Source organism: Monodelphis domestica, chromosome 3, assembly GCF_027887165.1.
Source record: "Monodelphis domestica isolate mMonDom1 chromosome 3, mMonDom1.pri, whole genome shotgun sequence".
NCBI classification, from domain to species: Eukaryota; Metazoa; Chordata; class Mammalia; order Didelphimorphia; family Didelphidae; genus Monodelphis; species Monodelphis domestica.
In genome coordinates, this window is record NC_077229.1 from 261,558,165 (window position 1) to 261,573,858 (window position 15,694).

The following is a 15,694-nucleotide window of genomic DNA, read 5'->3' on the forward strand; positions in this document are numbered from 1 at the left end:
GTGCTATGCAACTATGGATTTGCAGCTAAATAATCCTAATTGTATGCCTATTGTCCATATTTTGCCATTCATTTATATCACTCAGATGTATAATATGGTTGCTAGCAGGAGAGTAGAATTCTTTTGATTGGTCTGAGAAAGAATATGAGAGCCTTAGAGTTGAAAAAAGAGATACATTAAGGCTTACAATAAGAAAAAATTCCCTAACAAAGGAGAATTCCCTGAGATGTGGTTATTCTCCAACAGTAGAAATCATCAGGCAAAAGATGGAAAGCCAAATATTCAATATATTGTAGAGGGAAATCCTATTCAAGTTCTAGAATACAATGTTTTAAGATTCTCAATGTATTTCCTGTGTCATCTCATTTGATCCTCATGACCTGCCTGTGAAGTAGCCTCAAATATGTTTTATATCTTTAAAATGCATTTTCTTTTACCTTTTTCTTTCAACTCTGGGTAATACTCTTCTATTCTGCATCATCCTGATAATGGTTAAGGGTCCCTTTACATAGGATCCCCTTTTCATACCACTGAATTCTTGTTTTTCTTTCATTTAGAAACTCTTCATTCTCTCTAATGTCCTAAAGTATGGAAAGTTATTCAAAGTCCATTCATTTTCTCCTCCAAGAGGGAGATCATATGTTTGAAAGACAGATAACTCACCTGGCTGTGCCCCTATCTGATTATATTACATGTCTGATGCCAATCAATACAAAAAATATCTCCCATTTTCCATAACAGTTGAGATTTTTCAGCCTCTAGTTCAGGGGTTTGCACTTCTATATTTATTATCCAGTTTAAAATTTTCAGACTATTAACTCAATAATTTTATAACCCTTTATAATCCTTTCCTTTAACTCAACAACTATGCATCCATGCATATCTCCCTTTCTACCTTATAGATAATCTCATATTTCACCAATCTGTTCCACTCACTAATCTAATCTATTAATTTGCTTAACCTCTGAATTGCTTCACTTGCCTTTTCTTACATATTCCTTGTCAGCTATCTTCATTTTATCTTTCTCTAATCTGCATCATCATGTTTTTACTCCCTGGCCCAGCAGATTGCTTTCTTTCACTTCATTCATGTTCAATCCCCTTAATTGCCCTTGATCCTAGTGTTGTTCCTTTTGAAATCTGGAAGTAGAATTTCCTCTTATCTGAGAGTAGACACATTCTTCAATTTTTTTTCAACTTCCCCCTAGTTTATCTTAAATCAATTAAATCTTTCTCCTAATTCCCCAGTCCAAGTCACTCTTGAGTCATCTCTATGATTTTCTCTTCTCTAATTTAGCTCAAGTCCTTCCCTTTTCTCTTGCTCCCCGCCCCCATTGATTTTTCAAGTCATGTTCACAAATGTTACATAAAATCCTCAAAATGGTCATAGAACATGAGAGTAAAGAAAATAAAAGTATCTGAGAGGTATATATACAGTATAAAAGTTCTCTGGAGGGGCCAATCTCTTGTGACTTGTGTGAAAGATTCAGGGAGGGGTAGGCAAGAAAAGCCTCATGGAAGATTTAAGATCTGTATTGAGTGTCAAAGGATTGAAGAAAAGAAGACAGAATTTAAAATAGTGAAAACAAAGGGTGCAATATTTTTAAAGTACAGAAATACCTAAAGGGGAATAAGTTTATAAACGAAGTTGGTGCTAGAGGTATAATGCCTTGAATACCAAGCTTAGTAGTTTGGACTATTAGATAGACAAAAAGAATTTATTAGTGGTAGAGTAAGGTGACTAGGTTTGCTTATATGAAAGATGACTAGTAGCATTGCTCATCATGGCTGGAAAGGAGAGAAACTGGAGGCAAGAGAATGGTTAGAAAGTTATTATCATAAAAGCAGAGGGAATAATGACCCAACCTTGGGCAGTAGAAATAAAATAAAAGAAACTAAATGAACATCTATGCAATATAACATAAAGAAGATCTATTAGATTAAATTACTTCGGAGGCACCTTACCACCCCTATGATTGTATAATTAATTTAAGAGTTATGACAAAGGCAAAATCAATGATTTGGGAACTGATTAGAACTGAAGGTTGGGACAGAATGAAAGTCAAAATGACTCTAAACTTTCTGGCCCCGAAGAACAGTGTGACACTGTTCATGGAAGTTCAGGAGCTATGAAGAAAGGCAAGCTTTGGGGAGGGAAATGATTATCTCAGTTTTGAGAAGTACTTCCAAGACATATAGGTATCAGTGTTGAAAAGGCAGCTAGAAACAGGTATCTGGAGCTCAGGGGAGAAATTAGAGCTACGATATAATCAGTAACTCACGTTCCCAAAGCACTTTCTGATTATAAAGCACTCTACATGCATCATCTTGTTTAACACACCACAGATGGGTATTATAAGTAAAGAGTTCATATATGTAAAGCACTTTGGAACTCTCAGTGTGCTATATGAATATCAGCTCTTGCTATTATTGTTATTATAAATAATCATTCATATTTATTTTATCATGTGTTGAGGTTTAGAAGAGCTGTAATATAAAATGCAAAAAGAAAAATCTAGAGGCATGAGATTCGGGGTAGAATTCTGGTGGATTTTGTTTGCAATAATTTAAACTCTTTGAACCTTAGGAAAAAATAGTGAAAGTTCATAAACATTAATAGAGAAACCATCAAGATGAATGGCAGCAGATAGAATGGAGAGTAAGACTGTATGTCAATGCTCAACTACCCGGAAGAAGGGGGTGAATTAACCTAAACTCCAGTCAGGATAAAGTATTTGTTGCTCTGAATACCCATGTTGTACCTCCATGTTTGCTTAACATTGTTCCCTAAGCTAAGCATACTGTCCTCCTCACCTATTACTCAGAAAACTCCTAGCCATCTATTAAGAAACTATTTAAAATGTTACATCCCATGACATTGAACAGCATACTCAGCTTGGAGTCTGAAAGATTAGTGTGCAAATTTCTTTTGCTAATATTCATAAACTATGTGATCTTGCCAAGTCACAATAATTCAGCCCATTTTCCATTCACAAAATGAGGTTTAAAAAAATATGAACTTTAGTTCCTAAAAATACATACAAACACAGACAGAGACAGAGTAAAAGAAAGAGATTGTTAGAGAAAGAGGTCCTAAGAAAGGGAGACAGAGCATTTTGTAAATTTTAAAGTACTATGTAAATATCTCTAATCATGATAATGATGATGTCCTTAATCTCCATGATTTTCTCCACTAACAAGACCTTCCCAAGACATCACAGATAATTGGGATTTGTACCTACTAAATAACTATCTGTTACTGAAAATGCATAAGTAATGTATATTATATCTGTTGTTGTCTTATTCTCCAACTAAACTATAAGCCTTGTGAGGGAAAGGCTTATACTTTATCACTTTACATCTCCCCAAATCCCTAGCACAATGAATACCTACCTTATTTTCTCTTTCATATGGAGTGCTCACCAAAGTTCCCCCAGGTTCAAGGAACACAATGTGGTTCAAAAACATAGTTTATGAGCCCCCAATGAAGTAGTTGCTGAATTTTAACCAAAGGCATTAAATGAAAATGACATTTTTCTAAAAGGAGCAACTGAACACGTACCCCAAAAAGCTTGTCTCCTGAAGGCATTTAGTAGGAAGAATAGACATTCCTAGGGAACACATATGAAATGACACACATAGAAAAATAACATGCAGCCTAAGTCTATGAGTGAAGGAGCAATTCATAACTTCAGTGTGGGGGGATTAATACTTTCTGACAATATCATCATGGTCCATCTCTTTTCTTAACATGGGATATAGTCTATCTAGGTTTTGTGAAGATTGGATTTAGCTCTCCTCTGATTGTAACAATGAAGGTACTTAGCTCTTCCTTGATTTTGAAGATTAAATTGTAATTTCCTGTCTATTTTTAGATTTTAATCCTCAAAGTGTAAACCCAGTACTTAAAGTAGATTACCCATTTTAACCACAAAAAGATGAACTAACTATAAAAAGGTGTGACCTAACCACAAAAAAATTATAAACACCCATTTCATACACTGAGTGGGAGGTCTGTGACCCACAAAAATGGGCAGTCCTGGAGAGGAGCATCTGTTGTGATTGGTAGACGTAAAATTTAGAAGAGGTGACACAAGAGAAAAAGGTCTTTAAATAGTGGAAACAGAGACACATTGGATCAATTGGTCACTCGGGGTTAGATTGGAGATCAGTGACTCAGATTTGGATCAAAGATCATCAGTCACTCAGAGTTAGACTGAAAGCATTCAGTCACACAGAGCTGGACTGGAGGACAGTCACTCAGGCTTGGAGTGAAGAACAGTCACTCAGAGCTGGAGGGAAGACAGACACTTGAGGAGAGACTGAAAGAAAGACATTCAGACTTGGACTGAAGACACTTGGCTGTGGAACTGGACCCCTTGAGGAGCTTGTGCAGGAGACCTCAGACTGCTTTCCTTTTAGATGGTCACTGTGTTGAGTGTAAAGGTGGACTTCTTTCCTTGCCCTTTCTGGAGGTGTGAACCTCCAAAAAAGGCCCATCATCTGGAGACTCCTTTCCCCTGACTGGTACCTTAGAATTTCTAACTGGTTCAGAGGATGCCAGAGCTCGCTCGCGTTCTCTCTCTCTCTCTCTCTCTCTCTCTCTCTCTCTCTCTCTCTCTCTCTCTCTCTCTCTCTCTCTCTCTCTCTCTCTCCTTCTCTCTCTCCTTCTCTCTCTACTTTTCTCCCTTCCTTAATATCTTCCATCTATTGTAAAAATAAACTACCGTAAATTTCATTTACTTGAGTAATTTATTTTGGGATTTAGAAATTAAATCCCTGGTGAACACCAATTTAAATATTCAGGCCAACCATAAAATTTAACAGTTTACAGTTACTACTGGGTCTGGTAGTCAGGAAGACCTGATTTTAAATCTGACCTCAGACCCTAACTAGCTCTATAATCCTGGGCAAATCATTTCACTTCTGTTTGCCTCACTTTTCTTATCTGCAAAGTGGGAATAATAATAATAACACCTTTCTTCTGGGGTTGTGATGAGGATGACATAAGAAATATATAAAGTACCTAGAACATAGTAAGTGCTATATAGATATTAGCTATGATGATGATAATGATTCTTCAATAGTTTTTTAACTGCTATTAAATAATGCTCCTCTGGGAACATGATTGTGGAGCTTTTCTAGGCTTCCAGGTTCAGTGGTAGACCTCAGAAGAGGGGCTATGTCTTCAGTATAAGAGGACGAGAGGTAGACTCAGCATAGAGACCAGAAGCTCCAACACTTTTTTTTTTTAAATTTAAAGTTATTTTTTTTTGGTACATTAAAATACTCAGGTAGGTAACTCTCTTCTTTCTTTTACTGTGACCATTAGAGAAGGATCATTTGACAAAAAGGCATATGTATATATAAAACTATGTCTGGCTTATTTCTGTTTAGCAGTTCTTTCTCTGGAGGTAGACCTTCATGAATCATTCTTCCCACAATATTTCTGTTGCTGTATATACTGTTCTATTTGTTCTGTTCATTTCATTCTTCATAATTTCATATAGGTCTAAGGAAAATGGACCATTCAGCAATCCACTATGAGGCCAGCAGAAAAGCCTCAGCTGTTTTGTTTGTTTTTTTTTTAACTCCATGAAGAGAAAAATTTGTCAGTTCCCAGAATTTTAGCAGCAGGTGCTTTTCTTTCCAGAAGGGTCTCTGACTCCAGGTACCAGGCTCTTTTGGAACACAGAACAGCCGGTCGGCTAAACAAAAGCCACAGGCATTTAGTGTGTCTTTAAACCATGTTATGGCTAGGTGTGGATTGCATTATATCATCCTAGACAATTATCTCACTTGGGCAAAGAAATTCCTCATACTAATGTTTACTAATTCAAGATTCTAGTCTCTATCCCCTCAATACCATTATTCTTGATTGTCCTTTCAACAAACCACCAATAGTTTTCTGGGTGACAGGCCTTAGAAATTATGTTTTCTTTCTTTTTTTTTCTCCTCTCTTCCCCTAGATTCTTCAGGGCTCCGCTAACAACAAAAGGGCAGAAGGAAAGCATGGAATAAAATTGTCCTTGCTACACTGTAGTCCAGGAATTTCCTTTGTCTCCAATCTTTGTTTCAAATTCTTGTGTTTATTATGCATCAACACTTTTTTCTCCCTTAGGTCTTGAGCTGCCCTACCTACCCAAACATTTGGTGAATGAATGATTAATATGCTGGAAAAAATTCAAAACAGTGGCATAGGTGGAGGTATAAACTTTACAGAAGGAGAAAGTTGCTTGGTGACAGCACTTGGGAAGGAAAGAATGGAAACACTAATGTAGCCTCATGGTACTACAAGTAGAAAAAAGCAAGAGGAGGATTACAGTAAATATGATGCTTTCCTGTAAATTCAGGTTGGAATTAATTTGAGAATAAGGAAGGGGCACTTAAGGAAAAAGAAATTTGAGGATATTAGTAGTTTGTCAATTCAATAATAAAGGCACTATAGTCTCACAGAAGAAGTCTTTAAAAAGGAAGCCAAAAGGACTTAAGCCAACTTAGAAAAGGGAAGGAGAAAGCTTGAGCTGGGCAGAGTGAAAGTCTAGGAAAAGGTGGTAGTTGTGGACCAGAGTTTTTGAACAAGGCAGAAATCCTGGAGAATGATTCCTGGAAAATCATTTGGTTGGGAGGGAAGTTGAAAGAGCCCTAGGTTAATTCCTATTTCTTTTTTATGACATTTCTTCCAGTACCAAGTGCCTTCCCTTGGTTTGCATTCCACAATAGTCTATCAGGCTCCTCCTCCTTCTTAGCTGGGAACCCTGCCTCATATTTCACTGAAAAAAAATGAGATAATCCCCTGAGATTTTCCTCTTCTTGGGCCACTGAGGTGGTGCAGTTGATAGAGTGTTGTGTCTGGAGTCGGGAAGATTCATCTTCCCAAGTTCAAATATGGCCTCAGACACTTACTGGCTGGGTGATCCTGGACAAGTCATTTAAGCCTGTTTTCTTCAGTTTCTTTGTATGTAAAATGATCTAGAAAATAAAATGGCAAAACACCCCAGTATCTTTGTCAAGAAAACCACAAATGGGGTCACAAAGAGGGCCCTACTGAAACGATGGAAAGTTAGTGATTAAATTCCTCCATGGCAACTTCAAGAAGTGATTAATAATAGCTCACAGTCATGTAGCTCCCTATGTGGGAAAGTGGTAGTACAGTGGATAGCGGTCATGATTAAACAACTGAACAACAACAACCAATATAGCATCTTAATTTACAAAATCCCTCCCTCACACCAGTTCTGTATTATTCTCCCCCACTGGTACCCGAGTCTCAGAAACAAGTTGAGTGACTTTCCAACAGTATATATTTGTAAAAAAAAAGTCAGAGCTATGATTTGAATTTAGGTCTCATGATTTCCACTCTGGCATACTTTTTTCTATTACCAATTGACCTCTGTTAGAGATCAAAACATCTTTTTAAGAAAACAAACAAGGAAAAAAATTATTAAGCTGACAAAATATTTCTCTAGAGACATCTACTTGAATTATGGAAACAAAATTGAAATGCAATTTAGGTCTAAGTCCAAACCATGAGGACTGTCTATGTTTGTTAGAAATAAGTAGCTTAGGAACAAGAGAGATGCTGATTCTGCACAGCCACAACCACATTTCAAGTATTTTGTGCATCTTGCTGCCACTAACATTAAAACTAACTTTATGAGGCACTCTAGGCTAGTCACAGAAAAGCTACATTTTTTAATGGCATGATGCCTGCTCATAAACCTATATGAATGCTAGCAGCAGCCTTTACAATGAGTTAAATTAGGTTCTGTAATTTTGAATCAACATTGAAAGAACAGGTGATAGTTTCCATTTTCAAAGATGAAATATTTATGCCCCTTTAGGATTTAAATTTAACAAGTATTAAATTTTCAAGAATAATTTTATTTGATTAAGAAATTTCAATGGAAGTCCCTTAAAATATTACTTATAAAGCTTTTAATTTGCAAGGCTTTGTGCTGTTACCATCCCTAAAATTTGTATACATGTTTTTCCCATAAATGTTTAGTTCAGGAAAAGAGAACTTGAGAATGCCCCTTCTCAGCAGCATTAAAAAAACTGAGAAAATAAAAAATGTTCTTTTGAAGCATACATCATCATGCTCCAGAGGCAGCGTAGAAATTCTATAGCTCTCACAGTGAATTAAGAACTAGCACTGTCATTCTCCAAAGGAGATAACCTATAGATAGCTCTGTCACCTGAAGCCAAACAAGTTGGGTTCTTAGCTCAGGAATTATACAGCGTCGGGTCTTTTTAGCAAGAGAAACCTCTCAAAAATTCAGGGATGGGGTAGAAAGTAGAACTCTTTCTTCAATGACTGCACTGAACTCTGCCCCAAATCCAATACCTTGGGAAAGGGCTGAAAAACACAAACTGATATATGCTAAATGAGATGTAAAATAAAGACCTGGACCACCAATGCTAATTATAAAAGTCCCATGATACTTTTCTTAAAACTGAGGAGAGAATGAGGTGTTAATTCTAGTATTTTGGCTAAATTTCAACAGAGGTAATTACATTCTACTTTCCAAAATTCCCCCTGCTGTTTCAATTAGATATGGTATTGTTCATTTTTCTGCTTTTAACCACCCTCTCCCCCCAAAAAAATCCTTTTAAAGTCCAATCATACAAACCTTTAGTTTCTTTGCTATATGATGAATAATATGTTCCACTTCAAAAATTATATTTATTTTCAAAGACTCTCAGAGTTGGAAGGGACCTCAGAGTTCACCTACTCTAGCCTCTACCTGAAAAAGAATTCCCTCTAAATCACTCCACAAGTGAGATAACAGAAATATTTCCCATGTTCTCAACCATAAGCTAGTGGAGAAGATAAAGGATTTAATCAAGTTTATTTAAACAAAATAGAACCCCTAGTGAATGATGTCATCAGAGGGTTAGACTTAATATCTTCATCACAGGCCCATGAATAAACTGTTTATATGATTTTATATAAAGGTATATTTAAGTCAATTTTCTAAAAAGTAATATGACAGAAGAGTAGAAATAATTTGCTACTAGTAGATGAGAGACTTTGTCTATAGAGAGTATGCCGTTTTCTAACTATATGACATGGACAATGTTATCGAATCTCTGATTCTCTTATATATCCTTTCTCATATATAATCATATAATCTCATCAATAATACTTTCTCTACTTACTACAAAGAATCAAATAGAATAATTAGAAGAAAGCTCACTGGAAAGGATAAGGCACTTTAATATCAATGAAATATGTCATTTAATTATATAATTAATATGCCATGATTACATGGTATTAATAAAGTAACAAATGAATCACATTATAATAAAGTATATTGGTATATGACCAAAATCAGTCTGGTCTGTCAGTATATCATACACTTAGGAAAGAATGAATTTGGGACAGGATTCTCATCAGCAGAGTATGAATTATCTTCATTCACATTCATTTCTACAGAAACAGAAGACCAAATAATTCTTGAAGAATTCATATAAGGCAGGGGATTTGGGGAATTAGAGGGCATAAGGTAAAATCTCAGCTCTGTCAACTTGCCTGTAAAACTAGGCATGCCATTTAACCACTCTGGGCCTCAGTTTCTTTATTTGTAAAAGAGAGGAGAGGAGTTTCATTAATGACATCCAAGGGACATTCCATTTCTCAATCTCTGTCTAAGATCCCAATAGGTTTAGAGCATTGTTTTGCAAGACTCAAACCATAGGGAATTTACTAGAGAGATTAACATTGTTCTCTTTGAGGCTGTTGCATATGGAACAAGACTTCCTCATAACTAAGTCCTGAGGACACTGAGCTTCAAACATGCTTCTAATTCTGTTTGGCATTCTGTCAAACAATCAAAAACTTCACAGCTAAAAGGAACCACAGCAACCATTTAGTTCTAATCCATTCCAAAAATGAAAACCCACTAAAACATACCTGATAAATGATCACCCAATCTAGGCTTAAAGACCTTCAAGTATAGAGAACCTATCACTGCCAGGGACAGATCTTACATGCTTTGAGAACTCTCACCATGAGGAAACCATCTTTGTATTAAATCTGAATCTGTCTCTTTACATCTTCTACCCATTATTCCTGATTCTATCTCCTGGGGGAAATTTCTCAAATCCCCTCCAAAGAACAAAACAGAAACAAAAACAAAAATCCAAGTTCAATCTCTTTCACCTGACAATCCTTCCTATTTGAAGACAGCTCTTCTCTAGAAAAACAATCCTGATTTCTTCACTTAATATTCAATGTGATATGAATTCAAAGTCTTTCCCTTCCCTGGTTGCCTTCTTCTGGATGCTTTTTTCCAGGTTATTAATATCCTCAAACTATGAAGCCTGAACTAAACACAATACTTTAGCTGACCAGAGTAGCCAATGTAGGGACTCACAACTATATCCCTGGAATCTCTGGCTTTCTTAATGAGCCCAAGATCACAGGAGGGTTTTCTGACTGCTACTTTGTACTTCTTATTCACACCATCCTCAAGTGCACTAAATAAAACCCTCTGATTAAGTTTAGACAACTTTCTGTCTAACCATACCTATTCTTATGAAGTTGACTATTTGCACCACAGCCTGAGACTTTACATTTATACATATTAACTTACAGATCAGAGTATGGCGACATAGAGAATAGAGAACTGGTCTCAGTCAGGAAGATGGGTTTAATGACACATATTGGCTGTGTGAGGCTGGGTGAATCAGTTAAACTCAGTGCCTCAGCCAACTCTTTGAGACTTTATATTGCATGGAAGGAACCTATTTGCCTCAGTGGAGAAGGTTTAATCCTGATAAAATTGAAATCACTGAGGTGGGCTAAGTGAAGAAAGGATCTCATTATATTCAGTTTGTCAAGATAGTTTTAGATTCTACTATAGAATAACTAAAGTTATTCTAAGTGCAAACCATTCCTCTCAGCTTTCTATCATCTGCAAATTTGATAAGCCTGCTCTCTGTGTCTTTATCAAAGTCAGTGATAAAACTACAAAACAACACATTTCCAAGCACAAATTCTCCACTGGAAACCTCCCTGCAAACTGATATTGTACCCTTCTACTCTTCAATTCGAGTTAGCCTTCAAAGAGATAGCCAAGAGAGCCAGTATGATTTGTAAGTGAAGTCACATGCAAGAAGATGCCCCTGAATCTCACTAAATAATTGATACATGTATATGTGTAAGGCAGAAGAGTAATAAGAGATAGGCAAACCCAGGATCACACAATTATGAGATGTCTGAGACCACATCTGAACTCAGGGCTTCTCATTACTGGACCTGGCTCTTTATCCAGAGCCACCTAGCTGCCCCAAGAAGTAGAGTTCCAATACTAGATTTTTTACTTCGTCAGATTTTCTCCTACTTTTCACTTCAGAGAACTAGTATTCAGATAGAAATTCTGAATTGCCTATTGAAAATTTTAGAAATATTTCTTTCCTATGAACCAGACAAATAAGCCATTAACCTATTTATAGGGGTGGTAATTAAGCTTATGGAAAGAAACAAAGAATTTTAAAGAGTTTTGATTTTTAAATTTTATTTTCCCCATGCTGACAAAAGTCCTATCACAAAAGAACTATCATTAAGGGGGATATCTGATCTTCAGAAAGTAATTTCTCCTAAAAGTATATATGATTTAGGTTACCAGAGTATTGCTCATAAATACAGGTTTCTCCAGCACTGTAGATTTTTTAAAATATTACTACACATTCACCTTTGATAAATTAGTAGGTCCTTCATGAGAAAGTAGAGGCCTATTATTGTGATCACTAAACACTGTACTGGATGATTTCTTGGGCTTTCAAGATTTATAAATATGACCTGAGCAGTTTGCACAATTTTGCAGTTATTTTTTCCTGTTGAAAACCATAAAGCAAAGTCTACCACCTGAACATGTCAACCTAGCAGTAGCTCCCATGATTTCTTCAAAAGGGACATTCAACCTCAGTTGTTTTGACACTAAATCTAAATTTTGACATGTTTTCAAAATATCTATACAGGAAAACAAATACAAGTTAAAAAAAAATCAAAGCAACTTACTACATGGATGTCCTAACACCTTCACTTCATCAATAGCTAGGTAGCCATAATGTCCTGAAGTTACCACTTCAAAAATTACCTGAAAAAATGAAGAAAGATTTACATTAGCCATTAAGTAAATTTAACATGTGTTTGCAGCATCGGAAAGACCATTAGATGTAGTCATAGGATATACATAGGTTCAAGTGTTGAGGTTTCTATTTAGTAGTCATGCGACTCTGGACAAATTACTTTAGTGAGATTAGAGAAGCAGTCTTGCAGAGTGGATAAAGAAGGTCCTATGTTTGAGTCTTGCTCCTAATCTGGGAGAGATTAAAGCAGATTATATAAATTGAAATCCATCCTCCTAGAGGTAATATTTGAACCCACAGGAGCTAAGGGAAAAATACTTATAAAGAGATGACATTCTAACAGGGAGGGAGGAAGGAGTTGATCATATAGAAAGAGAAACAATGGAGAAAGAAGTTAGGTAGGAAAAGTGTGAAATCAGAGGCCAGATGAAGAACGCCACACAAATGAGTACATGTTAAGGAAACAGAGGCAGAAGGCACAACTAATTCTTTCTAGGAATTTTTCAGTGAAAGGTAGAAGACTTACTAGCTGTGTGATCCTGGACCAATTATTTAACTTCTATGACTCTTATTTTATTAACTATAAAATAAAAATAATGTAGTACTTATCCCAAAGGTTTTTATGTGACCATCAAATGAAACAGGGCTTGCAAAGTGTACTGAAAATAATCAAGTGATATAATTGTTAGCTACTACTAACTTGTAAAAATAGACTATTCTTGTGTCTGAGTTGTGGTTAGGAACAAAAGAGATAATGTGAGCAAAGTGCTTTTTTATTTATAATATGTAACAGAAATATGGGTTACTATTGCCATAGTCTTAAAGGAAAAGATTAAGATGAGTTTTCATCTTTCTATTATCCCTCAACAATGGCAGGTAAGTTTTCCAGGCATTTCTTCATTCTATAGGCTTAATAGTCATTCTACAGAATGGTCCTATCTTAGATCTCACCATCACCTATAACTCTGCTATTAGAGCCATGATTCTAAAATCTGAAAAATCCTCTATCTAATCATAATGTGCTGTCACTCTGCCTTTCTCTCCTTCATTTCTAAATTTATTCTTCATCTTTATAGAAACACCCAGATTCAGGACTCACTTTCTGCTCTTTACAGGTTTGATCTTAGCTGATGCAACTACTCATTATCTTGTACTTTTGATTCCTTCGTCCCATTTGTTTCCTCCATTTCTGACTTGTCAACACTCAATCATAGATAATCTGTCTCCCCCAATGTTGCCTCACATTTACTACTTACATATATACTCATCTTCCTTCCCTGGTTTTACTTCCAAACCACTAAACAAAGTTAGAGATAGTCACACTACTATGTCCAGAAGGTCCACTAAAAATTATGTTCTTGCTACTTCATGGAAATATATTTTTTATTTTTCCTTCATTGATCATCCCATTCCTCTCAGCAGCTGTTTCAACTCTTCTTTTATTTATTGAAGTGCCTCAGGTCACCTCTACCCTTTAGTCTCCACTGATGTCCTTGATTTTGCTTTATTAAGAAAATCAAGGCCATCTGTCTGGAGGTCTCCATCTGTGCAGGCATTGTTCAATCCTGCTCTAATACCTTCACCCATTCTTTCCTCTTTTACTCTATTCTCTGAGGATTAGTTAGTCCTTCTCCTTATTAAGGCCAATTTCTTTTCTTGGACCTTTGATCATATCTAGGATCATATACCATGGAATCCTTGGGAACAGATATGGTCACTAAGGGAAAAAGTACTGAGAAAAGATGACTCAGGAGAGAGTGCTGGAGAATGTTCATTCTAAAGGGGGGTGGTGATCTCTCTCATTTATATCCAATCTTTTCCTATTTACTAATGCCTTTCCAAATTCCTAAAAACATGCCTTTTAAATACAGAACAAAATATTTCATTTGACCTTACCATTCCCAAATCTCTCCTCTATTTCACTAAGAAACTCATAAAAAGTATTGTTTACCTTCCTCTGCTTCCCTAATACATACTCACTTATCAGCTTCTCTTAGTCTTGCCTGACTTTTACACTCTTCCTACCTACCTGACCTCTCCACAGTTTCCTTTGCTAGATGATCCCCAAATAAATGTTCTGCAGAGCTCTCCCCTGAGTCATCTTTTCTCCAAACTCCCCACTTGGTGACCTTACCTGTTCCTGGGCATCCAAGAGATGGCATCCTGGGCCATCTTTGTGAAAGATGATTCTCTCAAAGACTCTAATGCCAATCAACTGTCTGTTGGATTGTCCCTCATGGTTATTCCATAAACATGTCGGACTCAATAGGTCCAAATATTTATACTTATCTCAGATTAAAAGAAAAAGTGTATGTGCATATGTATATAAACATATACATACAGACATTTTATATATCTTCATATATAAATATGTGACTATATTGTTTTACATGTATATGTATATAAGTCTATATAAAATGCATAACTACATGTTGCTTGGAAGAAATTATAGTGCTGGTAAGACTACAAGAAAAAATAGGGGAAGGTCTCTGCCATGAAAGAAAAAGACATTCCATTTCTGAGCTCCCAGGTATTCTCTCTGGCTGGAATGCTCCCCATCCTTCATTCTGTCTATTGACCTCCCTGGCTCCTTTAAAGTCCCAACTAAAATACAACCTCCTACAAGAAGCTTGCTCCCATCTCCTTGTAATTCTACTGCTATCTAATGTTAATTATTTCTTATTTGTCTTATATACAACTTGCTTTCTATGAATCTGTTTTTACATTTCTTCCTTCATTTGATACTAAGCTCCTAGAAAACAAATATTGTTTTGCCTTTGGGGGGGTATCCCCAGCATGCCAGGTCACTACTTAATAATTGGTTATTGATTGATAAATCAAATAACAAAGATTTTGAACTGGTTGGGAAGAACAGAAAGACATGAAAATGTCATCATTACCATCATATTTTAATAACTATTCACTATAGCAATAGAAGAATAGCAAAGTAAGATATGTGAGGAATACCCACAAGAATGATACAAGTATTTTGATAATAAAAGAATTCAGTAAATGAAAGACTGGGCTCAAGAAATTCACAAGTGTGGCCTTTCTGTAAAAAAAAAAGTCACACCTATTTCCTGATAAAGAAAGCAAGCAACTTAAAATGGATCCTGATTTCTGCATGGGGTAGAATGGATCATTCTCCACCTTGATAGGAAAAAGGGCAAATACATGGTTTCTCTTAATTTCTCTGGAGACAGAGAAGATATCAAGAGCACCAGGAAATCACTACCTTCTGCCCAATCAGCTCTCTCACTCCTACCACAGATTGGTCAGCTGACCTGATCATTTAGGCTAAAAAAGGTGGGAATCAAAAAATATAATCAAACACATGCCTACTTATTTCTTTTGCTAGGATTGTTACTCCCCCATCTTTGACTTCATGAATTTCAGCATACAGAAAGGTAAACTCTGCTTAAGTATGTTACATGATAACTGGACTATCACTCCCAGTTATATATTAAGAACTTTCAGAATAAGACCTCTCTACACTTGGTGGGCTTTAGCTTTAAACAACTTTAGACTAGGAGCAGAGAAGGAGGGGGTTAAGATAGACAGACAGACAGACAGACAAATAGATAGATAGATAGATAGA

At 36.1% G+C, this 15,694-nt stretch overlaps 1 protein-coding gene across 10 annotated transcripts in view; it reads right to left on the reverse strand.

The window, feature by feature from the left end:
• Positions 1–15,694, reverse strand: part of PTPRM (protein tyrosine phosphatase receptor type M) — a 1,053,679-nt gene that overhangs the window by 652,660 nt on the left and 385,325 nt on the right. For all 10 annotated transcript variants that reach the window (XM_056820784.1, XM_016432809.2, XM_056820785.1 and 7 more), the window contains exon 4: positions 12,026–12,104. In XM_056820784.1, the coding sequence (XP_056676762.1) occupies positions 12,026–12,104 (79 nt within the window). The remainder of the gene's footprint in view (positions 1–12,025; positions 12,105–15,694) is intronic.